This window comes from Leucoraja erinacea, chromosome 34, assembly GCF_028641065.1.
Source record: "Leucoraja erinacea ecotype New England chromosome 34, Leri_hhj_1, whole genome shotgun sequence".
Classification (NCBI taxonomy): Eukaryota; Metazoa; Chordata; class Chondrichthyes; order Rajiformes; family Rajidae; genus Leucoraja; species Leucoraja erinaceus.
The window spans coordinates 9,686,739-9,705,729 of record NC_073410.1 but is presented as its reverse complement, the minus strand read 5'-3'; the positions used below and the strand labels follow the sequence as shown (position 1 = coordinate 9,705,729).

The window sequence follows — 18,991 nt, the reverse complement described above, 5'->3', positions numbered from 1 at the left end:
AAATTATTTTAAACGTATCAAAACGTGGTCCAAACCAGCAAAATATTTATGCATGACAAAATGTGGGGTGGGACAGGAAAGTGTTTGTTTAAATTCAAAGTCGAGTATTGCTTCAATGAGTCAGACTCAGGAACCGATATATTGGGATGGGGGAGGTTGGTCGAGATTTCCTGCCTCCAATTTGTCAGTGTCTAACCAGAGGGAGCAAAAGACAGTGACCATGTTACAATAATAGGGGTAGCTTCCCTCCATTTGCATGGACCAAATTTTCACAAGGATTTGACAATAAAAGCCAAGAGAAATCTCACTCAACTCTCCTCCACCTCATCTCACCTCTGAACCTGAAGTACGTGATGGACTTGTACATTCAGATGGACAGCTACTTGGAATAATTTTATGTGGAATTCTCTGTGACAGCCCCTGAACAATATGTAAAATCGAGCCTAAAGGTAACTCCAGATTCTGCCTTTCTATCCTGCACTGGTAAATGTATTTAACTGTTTGAGGCTGAGGTCACAGGTTTCATCTTGTTTCTGGCAGTGAGGGTGATATAAACATTCCAAGTGTATGCCAGCTGTAGCAATTGCATGCACGCAATCTGGAATGATAAAGTTAACTCTTATTGAAAAGTGATGACCAGTTGCCATCTCAGGGGGTAGTCATAGCATCAACTTAAATTTGGCATTTTACACTCACCAGTTCACGACAACCTCAGCTCTTGCTAAAATCACTGTTGTATTGTTTGACAGTTGGAATTAAGCACTTCCCTACCAACGCAATAGGACTACATCAGAGATGCAGGTTGTGCCCAAGGTGATTCATGCCGAGGCACAGGAATATAGCCCAAAATCCGATGTTGTTTGCCCAGTATATCGGTGACCTCAAAAAAGCACTAAGGAATTGTGAAATTCCCACACCATCTGTCTATGTAGCCTCTCCAAGGGAGGATGTCAAATTACTGGAGAGATCTGTTCTGTGGGTTTATGCCTACTGGGATCTAGTTTGTAAGACTACCTAAAAGATGCAATGAAGATCAGTTAAACCCACAAAGGAAGAAAAATAGCCCATGAATCTGAGATGAAAGGTCATGACGGACTCATGGCACAGTTATTTGAAATATTTGGCATTAAGCCATCTATCTGTTGGTGGGGCAATTGTACATAATCAAATACACTGGAAAATGTGCATGAGTGATGCATGGAAAGGAACACAACATCCCTTTCCACCAAATGACCTTAACATTGAATGTTGCCCAGCGCCAGTTGAATTGAAAAGATTGATACTCTCTTCTGGTTGCCTTTAGAGGATTAGGCAAGCTGACGGAAATATCTTCTGAAATATTTGATACATTAGACTTGATGCCCATTCTTTCTGGTAAAGATCTTGTAAGTATGATTCCCATTCCAGGCAATTTAATGCTGTATTTTTTTTATTACTTATATTAGAATCTAAACCTCCAGAAGTTTAACTTAAATATATTTTTAATCTAATAGTTTAAACAAACAAAAATATTCAACTCCGATGGATCAGCTAAGATTAAAATTACCACTTTCCTGGTAAGTTGCCTTCTCTTATCGTCTTTCCAATCATAACATGTTTAATCAGATTAGCTGAAATAAAAGACAACAAAGTACTAATACAGTTTTTGCTTAAAATAAATCCTGCTCTTCATGCCTCTGTCAAGGTTTACAACTTAGTGATTCATGTCCAAGTCATTACAGATTCAAAAACTGTTCCACAATTAGTTTTCTTGTCCTGTCCCACCCTGGCAAAATCTGACCAAAATGTTTGATGTTCTGGATTCTCCAAAAGCAAAAGGCCACACACTGCAAATATAGTGTCTCAAGAGTCTGTGAATGCCGGTCTTTGCCATTGCATCAGTATGGTCAGCAGGAGCTGTCATTTAGAATGGGGGAAGTTAATTGGGCAAGTTAACAGTTGCCATATCCAGACTTGGTGAAATCTCATCTGGCAGGCAGACTTGTACTATGAGTGTTTAACATCAGGCTTCAGTTAGCCCTGAAAATTGCAACTTGTGGGAGTGGATGCATGCGTCTTTGGTTTAGGAAGGCGAGAATGCCGAACAGATGATGCAAGTTTGTCTGCCTGGGATTCATCACCCTGATCTTTTGCAGAACAATCTTCTCTGTGCTTCTTCTGTTGCTTGTCTGATGGTAGGATCTGAAGTGATGGTTCGTCTTGGTATTTGGTGGACTCAACCTGTTGGATCTCCTTGTGAAGAGACCCAGGACTGGCTGAAAATGCTGAAGTCTTAATGCTCAGAAGTGGTGATGATAGGGAAGGTGATAGTTTGGATTTTCTTTTTTGTTGTTCATCTTTTTGTGTAGAAATATTTGTGGGTATTGATAATTGGAGGTGTTGTTCTGATTCCTTTTGATTATTTATAGATGGTTGAACTGAACTGTCTACAGGGCTAAGTGCTGCCTGAGAGATTGCAAGCACATTTTTTCTAGGCTTAGAGACCAGAGGAGACTTCACAATTGAAGTCTGGATTTTGGATTTAATATTCAAATCCTTGGAAGGCTGTTTGAAAGCAAACCTGGGACGATAGTCTTTATTCAAGGCTTCTTCTGTAAATAATGAGCAGCCGGGCAAATTGACCGGCTGGACTGAAACCTGACTATGCCCATGTTCCCTAGGCAGCGCAGCTGGACTCTGCTTGGTCTTGTTAGAGACTGGGGGTTTCTGGGCAGATCTGTCATTAGAGTCTTCATTCTTCTGTTGGGTCGACAGAGTGAAGCCTTTATCAGAATCCAACTGTGAGCAAACAACATTTTTTCCTTCTTGGTTAGTTTGAGGGCAGTTCTCACTAGATCCATTCTTCTGATTCCTACTGAGGTCCTCGGTATGGACTGGTTTTGCTAATTTTCCCATGCTGCGATCTTTGGTGCTGCATGTGTAGCTGGAAGGCTGTAGTACTGGAGGCTGTTGAAAGAAACAGAACGTTTCAGATTATGTTACATTTAATATGATATAGCTAAGAGACCGGCAGAGTACATGCTTGTTTGCTTTGAGCACCTGGACATCATGCGGGAGCAACATTGAGGGTTGAAGACAAGCAGACAGCACAGCAGCCATTCTTTGGAAACACAATCTTTCAGAAGATCACGAAGGGGGTGTTCAGAACAAATGGGTTTGATAATTGTAAAATGAAAACCATACAGAGAGCAAATAAATAAATTGTTAAGAACAACGGGTAGTATACAAACCTTTCTGTATGCCTGTCCAGATCATTCATTGCAAATTAACATGGCTCAAAAGGTTCAAAAGATAACTGAGTATTAAAATTCTTATTTTTGAATTACTGCTGGACTAGCAATCCAGGGAGAATTAAATTCACTCCACTGGAATTTATGTATTTGCATTTTTAAAAAAATCTAGAAATGGGAAAGCAATTAGCAGTAAAGGTGAAACTTCAGTGTAGTGTCAACCACCATATATTATGCTAGATAACATGCAATTGCCAAAACATACAGAAGACTTTGAATTGGCCAAGCAAACCCTTCTGTTATATCAAAAGGAAAGGCTACTGACATTTCTTCAGGGTAACCAAATGAGCAATATAACTGCAAGCCTTGACAGTAACATTAAGTAATGCCAGTGAATCTTTTGTGGCATTGCTCATGTCAAGTCAGACAATTTTATATAATTCCAAGATCTCCAAGACACACAGTGATATGTGCCATCCTGCTGTTAATGCAATGTGTTTAATTAGACTACCATTTAAAGGCCACAAAATCTAATTGGTATAAATGTGCATATTTTCTGAGATCAATTAGAGGCTAATTTCTATCATTAAGGGAATTTGCTGATTAGCAGGTGCTTGGAAATTCACAGCTCCGGGTTAACAAACCCATAGTCAAAAAATGTCCATCCCCCTTTGTGTCCCTACCTTTGACACTTAAATTAAAACCTTGGGTTAAAACACATTTGTTATGTGGAAATTCATTTAAATTTCCAGGTCATTAATATCTGATTATCCTGGCATTTGCACATAAACAATTCATAATAATTACACATGAGCAGACTGGAGGGCAGGCCAGGTTCAGAGCGCATCTGCAATAAAAAGGACCATCATTTTACCATGCCGGTGAATTTTATTGTAGCATTTATAAAAATGCCATTTTTTGTACTGATTCTGTGTAAGAATAATATAATGGTGGACACCAATAATTCTGGAAATCTATCAACCCATACTTTCTTAACTTGTCTTTCTTTGCTATTGAATGAAACCCAGAATTTGCAATTCTAATCAACAAGTGATTTACAGAGCCCCTTCCACAAGTATATGACTACAGGATAATCTTCCTTGATTGAAGACCTGTTTTGAATTTTGGGCGGCTGAAAATTGAACTGTTACTCTTGCTTTTCCCCTGATAGGTTAGCTAACAGAATACCATATAATTTGAATAACTGCCATTTTTGGTTCATAAAATCATAAGACATAGGAACAGAATTTGGCCATTTGGCCCATCAAGTCTGCTCTGCCATTTCATCGTAACTGCTCAATTTATCCTTCTCAACCCCATTCTCCGTCCTTTTTCTCGTAACCTTTGATGTCCATACTAATCATGAACCTATCAATCTTGGATTTAAAAATACCCAGTGACTTGGCCACACATCTGTTCATGGCACTGATTTCCACAAATTCCTCCTCATCTTCATTCTAATATCACATTATTTTATCCTGTGCCCTCTAGTCCTAATCTCTCCCACCACTGGAAACATCCTCTCCACATACACTCAATCTAGGCCTTTCAATATGCAGCAGGTTTCAATGAGATCCTTCTAAACTCCAGCAAGTACAGGCCCAGATCCATCAAACGCTCCTCATAGGTTAACACAATCATTCCCGTTAACCTCCTCTGGAATCCCAGCACATCCTTCCTCAGATATGGGTTCCAAATTCAGGTTCAGATTATGGCCTTGTATTTAATTTCACTTTAGCGTTTTAAACTGTTCATGTGACTGTAACACGATAGTCCAAATGTAAAAATATTTACTTATTTACAAATTAATTTTGTAGTCTTGCACCTATTTTCCTTAGCCTATTTTCATAAGGCATTCCGCCCATTCTGGATATCAAGCCTGCTAAATCTCCGAACTTGCTCCAACACATTTATATCTTTCCATAAATAAGGACATCGATATGATACACAATACTCTGGATGCAAACTCACCAATGCCCTTTACAACTGAAGCATTATCCAACTACTTTTGCATTTGATTCCCCTTGCAAAGTAAAACATTGTTAGTTTTCCTAATCACTTGCTGTACCCGCAAACTAGTCTTCTGAGTCACCCAGATCTCTCTGTATCTCAGAGCTCTGCAATCTCTTATTTATCTCTTCTACCAAATTGTTGTCCTCTCAATTAACCTGTCTTTGTTTCTTTCAACCTCACATCCTCTTTGCAATTTACTCTTTTATCTATTTTTGTGTCAACAGCAAATGAGTCATTTATTGAAAGAGGTTGAGACTCCAGCAGTGATGTCCATTTTAAACCATTTGTTACATCTTCCAACCTGAAGTGAGCCATTTATGACCACCCTCTCTTATTAGCAAGCCAATATTTTATCCATGCCAATGTGGTATTTCTATACCATGAGCTTTTATTATATCTTTTAAGAACCTTTAAATTCTTAATCACATGCCTCCAGGTATATTCAATAAATTGGTCAAACAAGGTTACTCATTCACAAAATGATGCTGCCTTCTCCTGCTTGTATTGTTCGTTGGGCCTTTATTCAGCCTCTACTTTCTTTTCAAATAACATTCGCTATTTTCTAGTGTGCTGTAATCATACCCGGATTTTGAAAAAGTAAAACCCATCCATCAATCCTCTCACCAGCCATTTCCAGCGACCCTGGAATTTAGTGCACCAGTGCCTATGGATGTCAGCAATTTCCAAGGGGTGGGAGATTGTTACCTTCATGTGTTTCAACGAATGCAATCAACCTGCTTTGATTTAAAAAAATATATTTTGTTCAATCTTCCAATCTACCATTCTACTTTGTACACATAGAAACATAGAAAAACAGGTGCAGGAGTAGGCCATTCGGCCCTTCAAGCCAGCACCGCCATTCAATATGATCATTGCTGATCATCTTAAATCAGTACCCCGTTCCTGCTTTCCCCCCATATCCCTTGATTCCTTTAGCCCTAAGTGCTAAATCTAACTCTCTCTTGAATACATCCAGTGAATTGGCCTCCACTGTGAATTCCACAGATTCACATCTCTCTGGACACTTTTTCTTTTGGCTTGACACTATATATTATTTTATTTTTGAGCCTCCTACAATGTTTCCAGCTGCTAGCTGAAGTAAAGAGTATAATTGTGTATGGAAACAAAATCATTCTCACTGCACTCCTAATATAATCTTGAGAAAGGGACGAGGAAACTGAAGGGGTACCTGCTATCTTTCAGAATCAATACATAATCAATAAATACTGAAAATGATATCCCTCTTCAACATTTACAAGTTTCTTTGTTATGGTATTAATGCTTGCTGGCAGGTCAACAGTTGGAAAATAAATCATGTTTGGAAAGGAATTACCAAGTTTGAGAATGATCTCGAAGGAGTCTATCTTATCCATGTATCCCCTCCATTAATGGACCATGGGGACTAGTTGGGAGTGTAAGGAGGGTTTCTTAAGAGTGACAGAGTACAAGCAGAATTTCTGGAGCACCAGTGCTGAGCTGGAGCCAATAAACAGTAGGTGTTGATACTGATCAATGCAACCTCTACATCAACCACGTGTCTACCACCATAAATTAGTGTCCTCTGAAAATTACTGCCCAGGTACAGTGGTGCATTAACTAGAGATAATATTACCTGTCTAGGTCAATAGACAATAGGTGCAGGAGTAGGCCATTTGGCCCTTCGAGCCAGCACCGCCATTCAATGTGATCATGGCTGATCACCCACAATCAGTACCTCGTTCCTGCCTTCTACCCATATCCCCTGACTCCGCTATCTTTAAGACCCCTATCTAGCTCTCTCTTGAAAGTATCCAGAGAACCGGCCTCCACCGGCCTCTAAGGCAGAGAATTCCACACTCACAACTCTCTATGTGAACCTGTCCAAGTCACCTTGCATTCTCATAACATCCTCCTCACAGTTCACACTGCCACCCAGCTTTGTGTCATCTGCAAATTTGCTAATGTTACTTGTAATCCCTTCATCTAAATCTTTAATATATATTGTAAATAGCTGCGGTCCCAGCACTGAACCTTTGCGATACCCCACTAGTCACTGCCTGCCATTCTGAAAGGGACCCGTTAATTGCTGCTCTTGTTTCTTGTCTGCCAACCACTTCTCTATCCATGTCAGCACTCTACTCCAATACCATGTGCCCTAATTTTGCTCACTAATCTCCTATGTGGGACCTTATCAAATGCTTTCTGAAAGGCCAGCTACACTGCATCCACTGGCTCTCCCTTACCCATTTTCCTAGTTACATCCTCAAAAAATTCCACAAGAGTAGTCAAGCATGATTTCCCACTCATAAATCCATGCTGACTCGGACCGATCCTGTTACTGCTAGCCAAATGTGCTGCTATTTCATCTTTTATGATTGACTTCAGCATCTTCCCCACCACCAATGACAGGTTAACTGGTCTATAATTCTCTGTTTTCTCTCTCCCGCGTTTCTTACAAAATGTTAAACTACCTAAGATGAAGGATTATTTGGCAGAAATACATTGTATCAAGCACTGCCAGTGGAGGGAGAATTCAATAGCAAAAATTATTGGTTTTTTTCCACCAATGTATATAAAGCAATCATGGTATATGTGTTAGTAGTTTCTGCAAGTGTTGCAACATCATAACAGGAATGACTTCCACAAATATGGCTGCTGCACAGACAGTTCATTTCCTCTGAACCACTTTCCTCCTGGAAATCACCTCTATCCACTATCTGCCTCTTCACACAGTACATTTACAATGAGAATACTACACAAAGTGTAATCATGCACAAACTACACGTGATTTGAAAAAGTCGCGGGATATATGATTTCATAGTAAAATTCAATTGCATTGCCCCTGCTGATGCCCAATCTTATGTCAATGCCTTAAGATTCCTCTAACTGTCACACTGAATATCTTTCCTTCATCAGTCCTATGTATTATTCTCCATGAAATATCTTGCCTCGCTGCTTACAGAAGGTTCCTAAAACTGACCACAGCCCATTAACTTGTAGCAGTTTCTTCTCCCTGGAAAATTGTGCTAAATGTAATTCTATGCAAGGATTTTCAATCTCTGATGATTTGTGCTGATCCTAAACTAATGTTGAAACAAGTGTGAGTTACCCTGAAATAATGTGAAAATCTCATCCATGATGTCTGAAAACCGGTATTAAACCAAGAAAGATCTGAGTCTCAAAGCACATCGAGTACTTTATCTAGTAGCACAATGGTCAAAACCCAAAGGACATTGATATAATATAATTGGAAGAAGCCTACGGGAGGAAAATAATTTACTCAGCAAGCTATACTGATGTGGAACACACTCTCTGAAAGGGCAATAGAACCAGATTTAATAGAAATACTCAAAAAGAAATAAAGAGGGAAGTGTGTAACATGGAGAGTTCTTTCAATGAGCTGTCCGAGTAATAATTAAAGACGCAATGGACCAAATAGTTTCCTTCTGTCCATATAATCCCTGATCAGATGGGTTATCTCTTTCAATGACCATTATTTGTGGTACACATGACAGTCATTTTCTGCCAGTTTCTGGAGAATTATTCATTGCCATTTTTACACATCAGAATTAACAAGCATAACTTCAGGTTTGAAGAAAACCATTAAGGCATCTTGACGGAAATTAATTGATTGCCCTGATACATGCTGTCCTCAGAACAATGAGGAAGATGCTGTCCCAAACTGCTGTGGGAAGGGGGGGGGGGGGGGAGATTAGAATTCTGGATGGCTTAGAAACTGCAAATCAAATTATTCGATTTGTGTTAACATTTCCTATTGCAAGTATTTTACATGATATCTATTGTGTTGGAATTTAGAGACAGTTTCAATCTGTTAGCCAGTGGTCTCACTCATTTCACACTGTGATCAAAGAACTCTCATGCTGTAAGCATTCGTTCTGCTCAGCAGTGTGATTTATAATGAAAATATGTATGTGAAATATTGGCAAAGCTCACAGATGATGGGAGGTTTGAAGAAATTTCCAATAATGTGATTCTTCTCTTCCAGTTAAGTGGGCTGAAATGTTTACTTGGTGGTAAAACGTGTGTTGTTTTGTTTGCGATAACTGGAGTTTGGGATAGGGTAGTGGTCTAGGTAACACAGGTAGGCAGTACCTTTAGCTCAGATGAATATGTTGAACTATCTTCCAAACTTAATGCCTGATAATTCTACATGGTTCTATGCCTCACTTCTCCAAAGCATATCGCAGTGTTGAGTTAAAAGTTAAATATGACCACATTGTTAAAAAATATCCATAACCATCACCATGGGAGAATTAACTTGTTTACACAAAATCCCAAAGATGTTTCTCATACTTCAAATGTTGCGTTGTAAAGGTTACGCATTAAACTCTACTCATCTATCTGAATTTCTATCATATATATAATGTAATAAATGTTCAAGTGAATAATGGGGGAAGACACACAACGGATCTAAGCTTGATGAGTTCACAAGTTCTGATCTTTCACCAAGTGGAAGGGATTTGAAAATCAATGCATGATAACGTGATGGAGGGAACAGCCCTAGTTGCATTTAAAAAATGAAGACTTGGTGTACTGTAATCTATAAGGTCTGGGAAGTAAGATTAGGTGATAACACCTTTTTAGGCAGTATGCATATGATGAACCCTATGATGAACCCTCATTGAAAATGTTTCTTCAATCACAGCTCTGCAACAGCATCTGAAGCCACCTCCCCACCTGTTTCCCAAACCCTCAATCATAAGAGTATTTCAGTGTGGAAACAGGCCCTTCGGCCCAACTTGCCCACACCAGCCAACAGGTCCCATCTACACTAGTCTCTCCTGCCTGCGTTTGGCCCATATCCCTCTAAACCTGTTCTATCCATGTACCAGTCTAAACATTTCTAAAATGTTGCAATAATGCCTGGCACAACTACCTCCTCCAGCAGCTCGTTCCATACAACCACCACCCCTGGTGTGTGAATAAGTTACCCCTCAGGTTCCTATTAAATCTTTCCCCCCTCACCTTAAACATATGTCCTCTGGTTCTTGATTCCCCTACTCTGATTCATTATGTTCCTCTACTTTCCCTTCTCCCCACTCTCCATTTGGCAAAACTGTGATGATTGTGCTCATGCTAGGAGTAATGCAGAAATTAAAGGTATGACTATTGCTAAAACCAAACATTTGTGGATAGTTAATCTACCAATAACGATGTAAAAAACAATAACACTCCACAACCTTATAGTTTATAGGGATATTCTACTTGTCAAGTAATTTCCTCTGATCAGCAGTAGGAATTTAAGCCTTTGGTGCTTATAAAGCAGACGGTTTAATAATAGCAGTCATAGCAGATGCCAGATTAAGGCCTGTGAGAGTTTCTACATTGTGTAAAATATAAAGGATTGCTTATGGCATTCTCACTTTGGAACTGAATTCTGACAAGTCTCAATTTTTGAAATGCTGATCCAACAGATTCTTAAATGTTTTTGTTCTGTTTATACTTAAACCACCAGAAAGGGACATGGCTGAAATGCGTGTGTGTATCTTACACTAATGGTTTTACTTTATATTTATTCAGTTTTCCTTTTACTCGCGAATATTCGACTGTCTGGTTCAAATCAAAGAGGATTTAACTTGCTGCTGAGCAATCAAAAAACCCAACCTATTCCACTATGTTCGTTCAAACCAATATCTTTTGCAGCTTATCTCACACCTCTCTGTCCAAATACCTCTCCCTGGCCAACTGACTAGTGTGCAGCAGCTGTGCATGGTTAATGTGTGAAAGCACAAGGAGCTGAAAGGTAATGTAAGTATTTTCCAGAATTGCCTGGGTGCAATAAAACTAACGGAAACAGACTCTTGAACATTTGAGGATAAAATTAATCGTAATTACTAACTTGTTATAACTGTCACTGTGCCTGTTGTCTTATTGAATAACGTTAGTTATATGAAGATTTCACAAAGCACTGTCCACAGTATTTAGGTGAGAGAAGCAAGATTCAATGGGAATCTGAGTGGCAACATTTTCACTCAGAGGGTAGTGGGTACACGGAACAATCTGACAGTGACGGTAGTTGAGTAGTGTAGGAAGGAACTGTAGATGCTGATTTACACTGATAATGCTGGAGTAACACAGCAGGACAGGCAGCATCTCTGGATAGAAGGGAATGGATGACTTTTTGGGTCGAGACCCTTCTTCAGATTGGTAGTTGAGGCACTATAATAGAATTTATAAGACTCTTGGATAGGTATATTGATAGGAAAGGTTTAGAAGGACGGAGCAAACATGGGAAAATGGGACTTGTTTATAAGGATATAAAATGGGTATATTTCTAAGTTTAATAAGCTTACATTTTGATTTGTCTATATGATTTTATTCAACGAAGTTCACGCCTGCCAGTGGAGGAACTGCCAGGGAGCTATTTTAACAAGGTTTGCACTGGGGTGGGAGCTCAGAGGAGACAATGTAAACTTCCATTTACATACTGAAATTGAAGCAGCAGCCAGCTGCACTCCATCTATCCTGAACCTGTTCCAGCAAATTAACAGCCTGTTGAGCCCCCACTGCTTGATGGCAAGAATTTCTTGCATTGAGAAAATGAATCCACTCAGCAAACAGATGTCTGCCTTTTATCAGCCATATTGGAAGGACTGGATATAATGCATTATAAATTATCTAACATTACCTGAGTGTGCTTTAATAGGTACATTATGTCCCTTAGATGGTTTTAATATCATTCTGCCAGTGTGCTGACAATGTCACTAATGAAAGTGCAAACCAATGAGCAATTCTCTTAGATCATCAATTTTGTATCTACAATTTGAAAACGTTTTCTTAAATTTGCTAACTCAAAGCATGAAAATGCTCAAAGCAAGGCTAATTTTACATTCGTACCATGACGGAAATATGTTTTACTTTTCCTTTCACTGATGTATTTTGGCTTTAGATTAATGCTTTTGGTATTAAAACAAATTGGAACATGTTGGAAATGTTCATTAGTGTTTGAATAAAAGCAGATAATTTTGCGAGATCTTTGAAAATGGTTTCTGAAGTTTTCCCAACAATTATGACTAATTTATAGAATATTTTATCAATTTTGGATTAACACTTCACTGAAAATCGGTATGGATTGAATATAAAATGAAAATGTGTTTTTCAGGCCCTATTTGATGATATTTCCAGTTGTCCAATTCTGATTTCATGGCTACAGTTGGTTAAAAATTTTAATATGGTGTGTGTGTGTGTGTGTGTGTGTGTGTGTGTGTGCGTGTGTGTGCGTGTGTGTGTGTGTGTGTGCGCGCGTGTGTATATATGTATGTGTGTGTGTGTGTGTGTGTGTATATATATGTGTGTGTGTGTGTGTGTGTGTATGTGTGTGTGTGTATATGTATGTGTGTGTATATGTGCGTGTGTGTGTATATATATGTGCGCGTGTGTAGGTGTGTGTGTATGTGTGTGTGCGCACGCGCGTCTGTGGATATGTGTGTGGGCGGCACGCGCGTCTGTGGAGAAGGGGGACTGGGGGGGGGGGGGGGGGGAGGGGGCAGGGACAGACCTGAAAGTATCTGTGCCATCCGACCCTTTCCATTTCTACATGATCAGAATTGGTGAAGGAAACATCTTAACATTCTCATACCTTGTGCACACTTACAAATGCTGCATCTCATATTAACTTATGATTTGCATATGGCATTAATATTCTAATTTAAAATATTAACAGAATGCAATTTGTACAGAAAAACTATCAAATAAAATGAGAAGTGGAGAAACTGTGCTAAGGCAGTGGAGAAAATAGTGAAGCATATTGGTTACAGTATTAAATAAAAAGGAATTAGGTAGCAATGCAGAGATTAGACTAAATGCATACATAAAATACAGAACAGTACCAGCACAGGATCAGGACTGACAGTCAACAATATCTGTGCTGAGTATGATGCCAATTTAAGCTAATCTTACCTGCCAGCATATGGTTTACATCTCCCCATCCCCTGCCTGTTTATATGTCTGTCTAAATGCTTCTTAAATATTGCAATCATTTCATGTTTCACTACCTCTCCTGGCAGTGGATTCCAGGCACCTACTATTCTGTGTGTAAAAAACAAACCTTGCAAATCTTTAAAATTCACGCATCTAACCTTAAATGGATGCCTTTTGGTATTTGACATTTCCAAAGACTGACTATTTCATAATTTTATATACTCCCAGTCCTTCAGCCTCTGATGGTCTAGAGAAAACAATTCAAAACTTTAGCACTCTCGCCAAAATCTCCCAGGTTCCAAGTAAAGGAGCAACCAGAACTACACACAACATTTAACCAAGTTTTACACAGCTGTAACATTACTTCTCCACTTAAAGCTCAATGTCCTGACTACTAATGGAATGTGTGCCATATGCCTACTTTGCTACCCCACCTAATTACCGCTTTTAAGGAGCTACAAATTGCACTTAAGATCTCTCCGTACATGAATGTTCCTGAGTGTCCTGCCATTTACTGTATACTTTCCTCTTACATTTGATCATTTGAAGTGCACACTTGCATAGATTAAAGTCCACCTGCCATTTCAACTCACGTACTTTCAACTGATCTACAGTCTTCTGTATCCTTTGACAGTCTTCCCCACTATCCACAATTTTGTAAATTTTCTTGGTGTTTGCAAACTTATTAACCAGTCCAATTATTACTTTATCCTTATCATTTACACATCAAGGGGTGACTCTATCAATGCAAAGCAGGGGTGGGTTACACACACAGACCAGAATGTTTCCAAATTGGGAGTAGATGATGGAAATCAATAACACACTTGCTATGTAACACTGTTTGGTAATATGATATTTTAAAGCAATCTGCCTTTTGTTTTGCCTCTTGGGGATGCTCACAATTCCCTTCAGATATGGGTGCTCACATTTATAATCACTTTCAATGTACTCTGACATAAGACATACCTGTTGGCATGAGAAAGATACCAGTGTGACTGTGATGAATGGCCACGTTTGATAAGCAGCATTTTTACGATAGATAGTGAGACAGAATCTTTTGTGGACAGCAAGATCATACGACATACCTGTAGGAGCAGAGTTTGACCATTCGGTCCATCTAATCTGCTCCGCCATTTGATAAAGGCTAAACTATTTTTCCTTCTCAACACCATTCTCCTGCCTTCTCCCTGTAACCTTTAACGCACTTATTAATCAAGAACATATCAATCTCGGCTTTATAAATGCCCAATGGCTTGGTCTCCACGTGACACTGTCTGTGGCAATGAATTCCACAGATTCACCACTAAAGAAATTCCTCCTCATCTCCATTCCAAAGGTACGTCCTTTTATTCTGAGACTGTGCCCTCTGGTCCTAGACTCTCCTACTGCTGGAAACATCCTCTCCACATCCACTCTATCGATGCCTTTCATTATTTATCAAACTTGACTTAAAAAACATTTTGATATCAACCTGTATTGACTGCTATGCAAATAATGCAAAGTACCTTCAATAAGAAATACCAAAACATCCTTACACTATTTAGGCAGTTACAAAAGAGCAACTCATGATTAAACAGTGCCAAGTTCTGCAATGATTAGGACCTGTTCAATATATTGCCCAAAATGTCTTTTGACTTAATCGTAAGACTGGTTCTTGAAAAAAGTATTTTAGAATTTCTTTTTAACTTCTTGAATACCCCACAGAAGATTTGCTTTTGTTAATTATATTAACCACTTTTCAAGTCAAATGTAGCCACAGGCAGATATTATGAAATGTACCAAATTTGATTTTACACTGAAATCGATCAAATTTATAAGCTACTGGTTTTCCAATTAGGAGGTGCTTGTTTCCCATTATTTTACTGGTAAAATGGAAATTTTGCCTATACCGGTTTAAAGGCACAGATTCAAAACCGGCAATTCACAATGGTGCCCTATTCTAGATTCTTAAAATTCACAAATTTATTGGTTATGTTCTTCCCTTTTGCTGTTGCTATTCCCTTTCCTTCTCATCGTCTGTATACTTTAAAAGAGAATCTAATGGATAAAGGACAGTGAATCACAGTCGCTCAGCTGAGGAAATGAGATGTCATCATTATCAGTGTCATCTATTAGCATCTTACAGTCCTTAATTGAGTGGACATTAACACTGTCTTAATTCAGTGCAAAATATGTCTAGGTTTTTAGTTTTAGAGATACAGTGCATAAACATGCCATTCGGCCCACCGAGTCTGCGCTGACCAGCAGTCCCCGCACATTAACACTATCCTACACACACCAGGGACTATTTATAATTATACAAAGCCAATTAATCCACAAACTTGTACGTCTTTGGAGTGTGGGAGGAAACCGGAGATCCCGGAGAAAACCCATGCAGTTCATGGGAGAATGTACAAACTCTGTACGGACAAGCACCCATGGTCAGGATCGAACCCAGGTCTCTGGCGCTGTAAATCAGCAACTCTACTGCTGAGTCACCATGCCGCCCTAGTGGGTACAACTGTAAAAAATTCAATGTGTAGGAAGGAACTGCAGATGCTGGTTTATAAATACAAATTGCTGGAGTAACTCAGCGGGACAGGCAGCATCACTGGAGAAAAGGAATGGGTGTCGTTTTGGGTCGAGCCCCTTCTTCGGTCTCATTTGCTCTCAAATCTATCTCATTTGCTTGTCTTCACACTGTTCCAATGCCATTTTTCACAGTGATGTTAAGATCTGATTATACAATGTTACGTTATGGGCCTGCTGAGCCATGTTATTGCCCACAGACAATTGCAGCGTATATATGCAAGTGTATGTTATACATGAGCACACAGAAATCAGCCAGAATTTCATCAATCACTGACCACACAAGTTTACGCATGCATGGTTGTACCACTCGTGCAGCATGCAATCAGCGGGGATTATTTTGTGTTATACCATACCACACTTTATCATAGAAGTAATGGACAACATCCTCAATTCCTTGCACCAGCCAATGAAAAGGGAGAGACAAAGAAAGACAAGGACATGGGCAGTGACATCACAAACAATGAACTGCATTTATTAGAGTATTTGGCAATGCCTCAGTTGAAAGGAAATTTAACTTTATAACTAGAGGGTTTCAATTTTGTAAGCAACATTTTCATCAAGGATGTACATTATAAACAGACCACAGAGGCTGTACTGTCTAGTATATACCGGTGTATAAGTTCTCCATGCAATGAAGTGTTGAGTGTACAGACGTTTCCATGTATTGTACAGCTGAGTACACAGAACTCTTTGTTTGACAGTGTTAAATAGGCACAATATAGTATTTAAAGTTTCTGTACAAGGGTTTCTTCCTACAGTAATATAACACTTTACATATACACTACTGTTTCCTAATTTATTGCTTAATTTACAAGCTCCCCTGTGTAATCTACTACTTATACTGAACTTTCCATCTGTATCGTGTTCTATTGATATAAAGTCTCCTGGCAATGTATTTAATGCACCATCCTCCTGTAATCATTCTTAATTCAGTAAATAGCTTCACTGCAAAATGTAATAACAGTTCCACACTGTCCAGGAGATTGCAATATGATCATGGTGTCATTATTATTACCTGTAATTTACAATAAACATTGTTAACAATGCAATTAATGTCATTAGTCTTCTACCTTCAACCATTGTGTTGGTGAATCCAATATGTTACCATCTCATTAAACTGTGCCTTAAGGATATTTTCTTTTTAAGATGACATTAAATTCATTATTGAAATTAGTGATCTTATTTCAAATGAAACATTGAGGTGGTAACAGCCAATTACAAATGTGGTCCACTATAACAATGACCAATATCACAAACTTGATAACTCTAAAATTGAGATAGAGGTCGCAAAACGTTATGACGACTGTTCTCAAGCCACCAAGTTTGTGTATTCCTCTAAACAGCATTTCTTCACAGAAGTTCATTTTAATATCTAGTTGACTTCTCTTAAATTAACAATTGATCATCGATTATTTTCATTCTCTTCCCATTTTTTTTTTTGTACAAATTGTAGCCACAAGGTTGTGGGTACTTGGACTACAATGGAAGTAAATTGTACCGAATGACTGGCTAAAGACATGTTGTGTTTGAAGAAAACCCTAATTTTGAATTTCCACTTCAATTGGCATATAAAGCCCAGAAACATTCTCTATTGGCTTCCTAGTAATAATTTCTGTTACCGATATAATCTTTGTTTATGTATCAAGTCACTGTAGTCATCTCGCAAAGGGTTATCTTTACAACAAGCTGAAGATAAAATATTGAACCAAAAACAAGGCAAAATCATCTACCAATCTTTCACTTCAACTAAATATTATCATATCCCTCAAGAGGCAATCAAGCATTTCACACTTCAATTGTTTTCAAGTGCTAGATAGCCAAATCTGGTGGCTGCTTTGTTCCCAGCAAGCCACAATGAATTGGAAAAGAAAACAACAATTAGAACACAGTTTTTTAAAATAGTTTTTATGGTTTCTGATCAGCTTATCCTAATCTGCTTAATTTTGCCACATCAAGATAATACCAGAAAGACGAGGATTTTAACAGCAGATATTGTCCAGTGCCTTCCCTTCTCAAAATTAATCTAATTGACAGGTATGAGTTTTTTTTATACTAATGCTACATTTAAATGGATAGCTCCAGTAAGTTGGATAAAACAGAGAAATGAGGGAATATCTGATTACCAAAGCAGTACCACCAGGCACAAGGCAAGCTATCACTTTGTAGCTGCTGATCACTGGATAACAGGTAAACACAACAGAGAAACTGCATGACTGCAGACAGATTTTGCCACCATTTTGTAAAAATGAACAAGGTGACATTGGAAACACCACAGAGAAGATTCATAAGGATGTCTGCAGTGTAAAGAGAATATTGCTGCTAGAACAGCCTATAAATAATGTTTTTTAAACTCCAGAAAGTAGATGGCTGAGTCTAGTTGATTGGATAGAGGTCTTAAAATATCTCCACGCAAAACAAATTTATCGATGATTGCAACTTCGCCAAAGTTATTTGTTCCTATGAAAGTCCAAGCATTTTTATCTTCAGCACAATGGAGATACAAGAAACTGCAGATGTTGGAATCTTGAGCAAAACAGAAATGCTGGAGGAATTCAGCGGATCAGGCAGCATGTGGAGGGAATGGACAGACAATGTTTCGGGTTGGGTCTGAAGAAAGATCCTAATCTTAAATGTCGCTTGTCCATTCCCTCCACAGTTGTTGCCTGGCACGCTGAGTTCATCCAGCATTTTGTATTTTGCTCTATTCAGCACTTCAGGCTGGATTTACATATTGATTAGTACCTCAATTCTGAGCAAATGGCACTGTTCAACTGCTAGCCTTGCCATGTTAGTCATGCAGAAAATAGGTGTCAGAAAGTAATACTTTTTGGTGAATAAGATTGTGCTGGAAACAGAAAAGTTAAACCTTATTTAGAAAATATGAAATGTGAAGTTACATTACTGTTCAGAATCTGTGTTTCTGTCATAAATATAAACGCTTAAAGAGTGCTAAGATATGTATGGCCTCAGAGGGAGGAAAATGCATTTTGTGATAACGATAAATTCGCTTTCAGTTAATTGAAGTGCAGTGACCAATATGTTTGTGTGGAAATCCGCGGAAAGTCTGTGCGAGATCCTGATCACTGATCTTCACCATAATAATGTAAAGGCAACCAATCTTTTTTTTTTTTTTTTAACTTTTTTTTCATTTTAAATAAATCAACACTAAAAAGAAAGGCAACCAATCAACCAAACAAAAACAAACCAAAACCGTTCTGCCTGTATGAATTGACAAAATCTCCATCTATTCGGGTATT

General features: G+C 38.6%; 1 protein-coding gene across 3 annotated transcripts in view; it reads right to left on the bottom strand.

Moving 5' to 3' along the window:
* Positions 1-1,411: 1,411 nt before the first annotated feature.
* LOC129712985 (serine-rich coiled-coil domain-containing protein 2-like) overlaps positions 1,412-18,991 on the bottom strand; it is a 336,356-nt gene continuing 318,776 nt past the window's right edge. Inside the window, exons 12-13 of one of the 3 annotated variants that reach the window (XM_055661817.1) lie at positions 16,088-16,127; positions 2,748-2,946 (exon numbers count right to left, since the gene is read on the bottom strand). In XM_055661817.1, the coding sequence (XP_055517792.1) occupies positions 2,883-2,946; positions 16,088-16,127 (104 nt within the window). In that variant the 3' untranslated portion in view covers positions 2,748-2,882. Of the gene's footprint in view, positions 2,947-16,087; positions 16,128-18,991 lie in introns of all 3 variants that reach the window. The other 2 variants (XM_055661816.1, XM_055661818.1) reach the window with 2 other exon arrangements.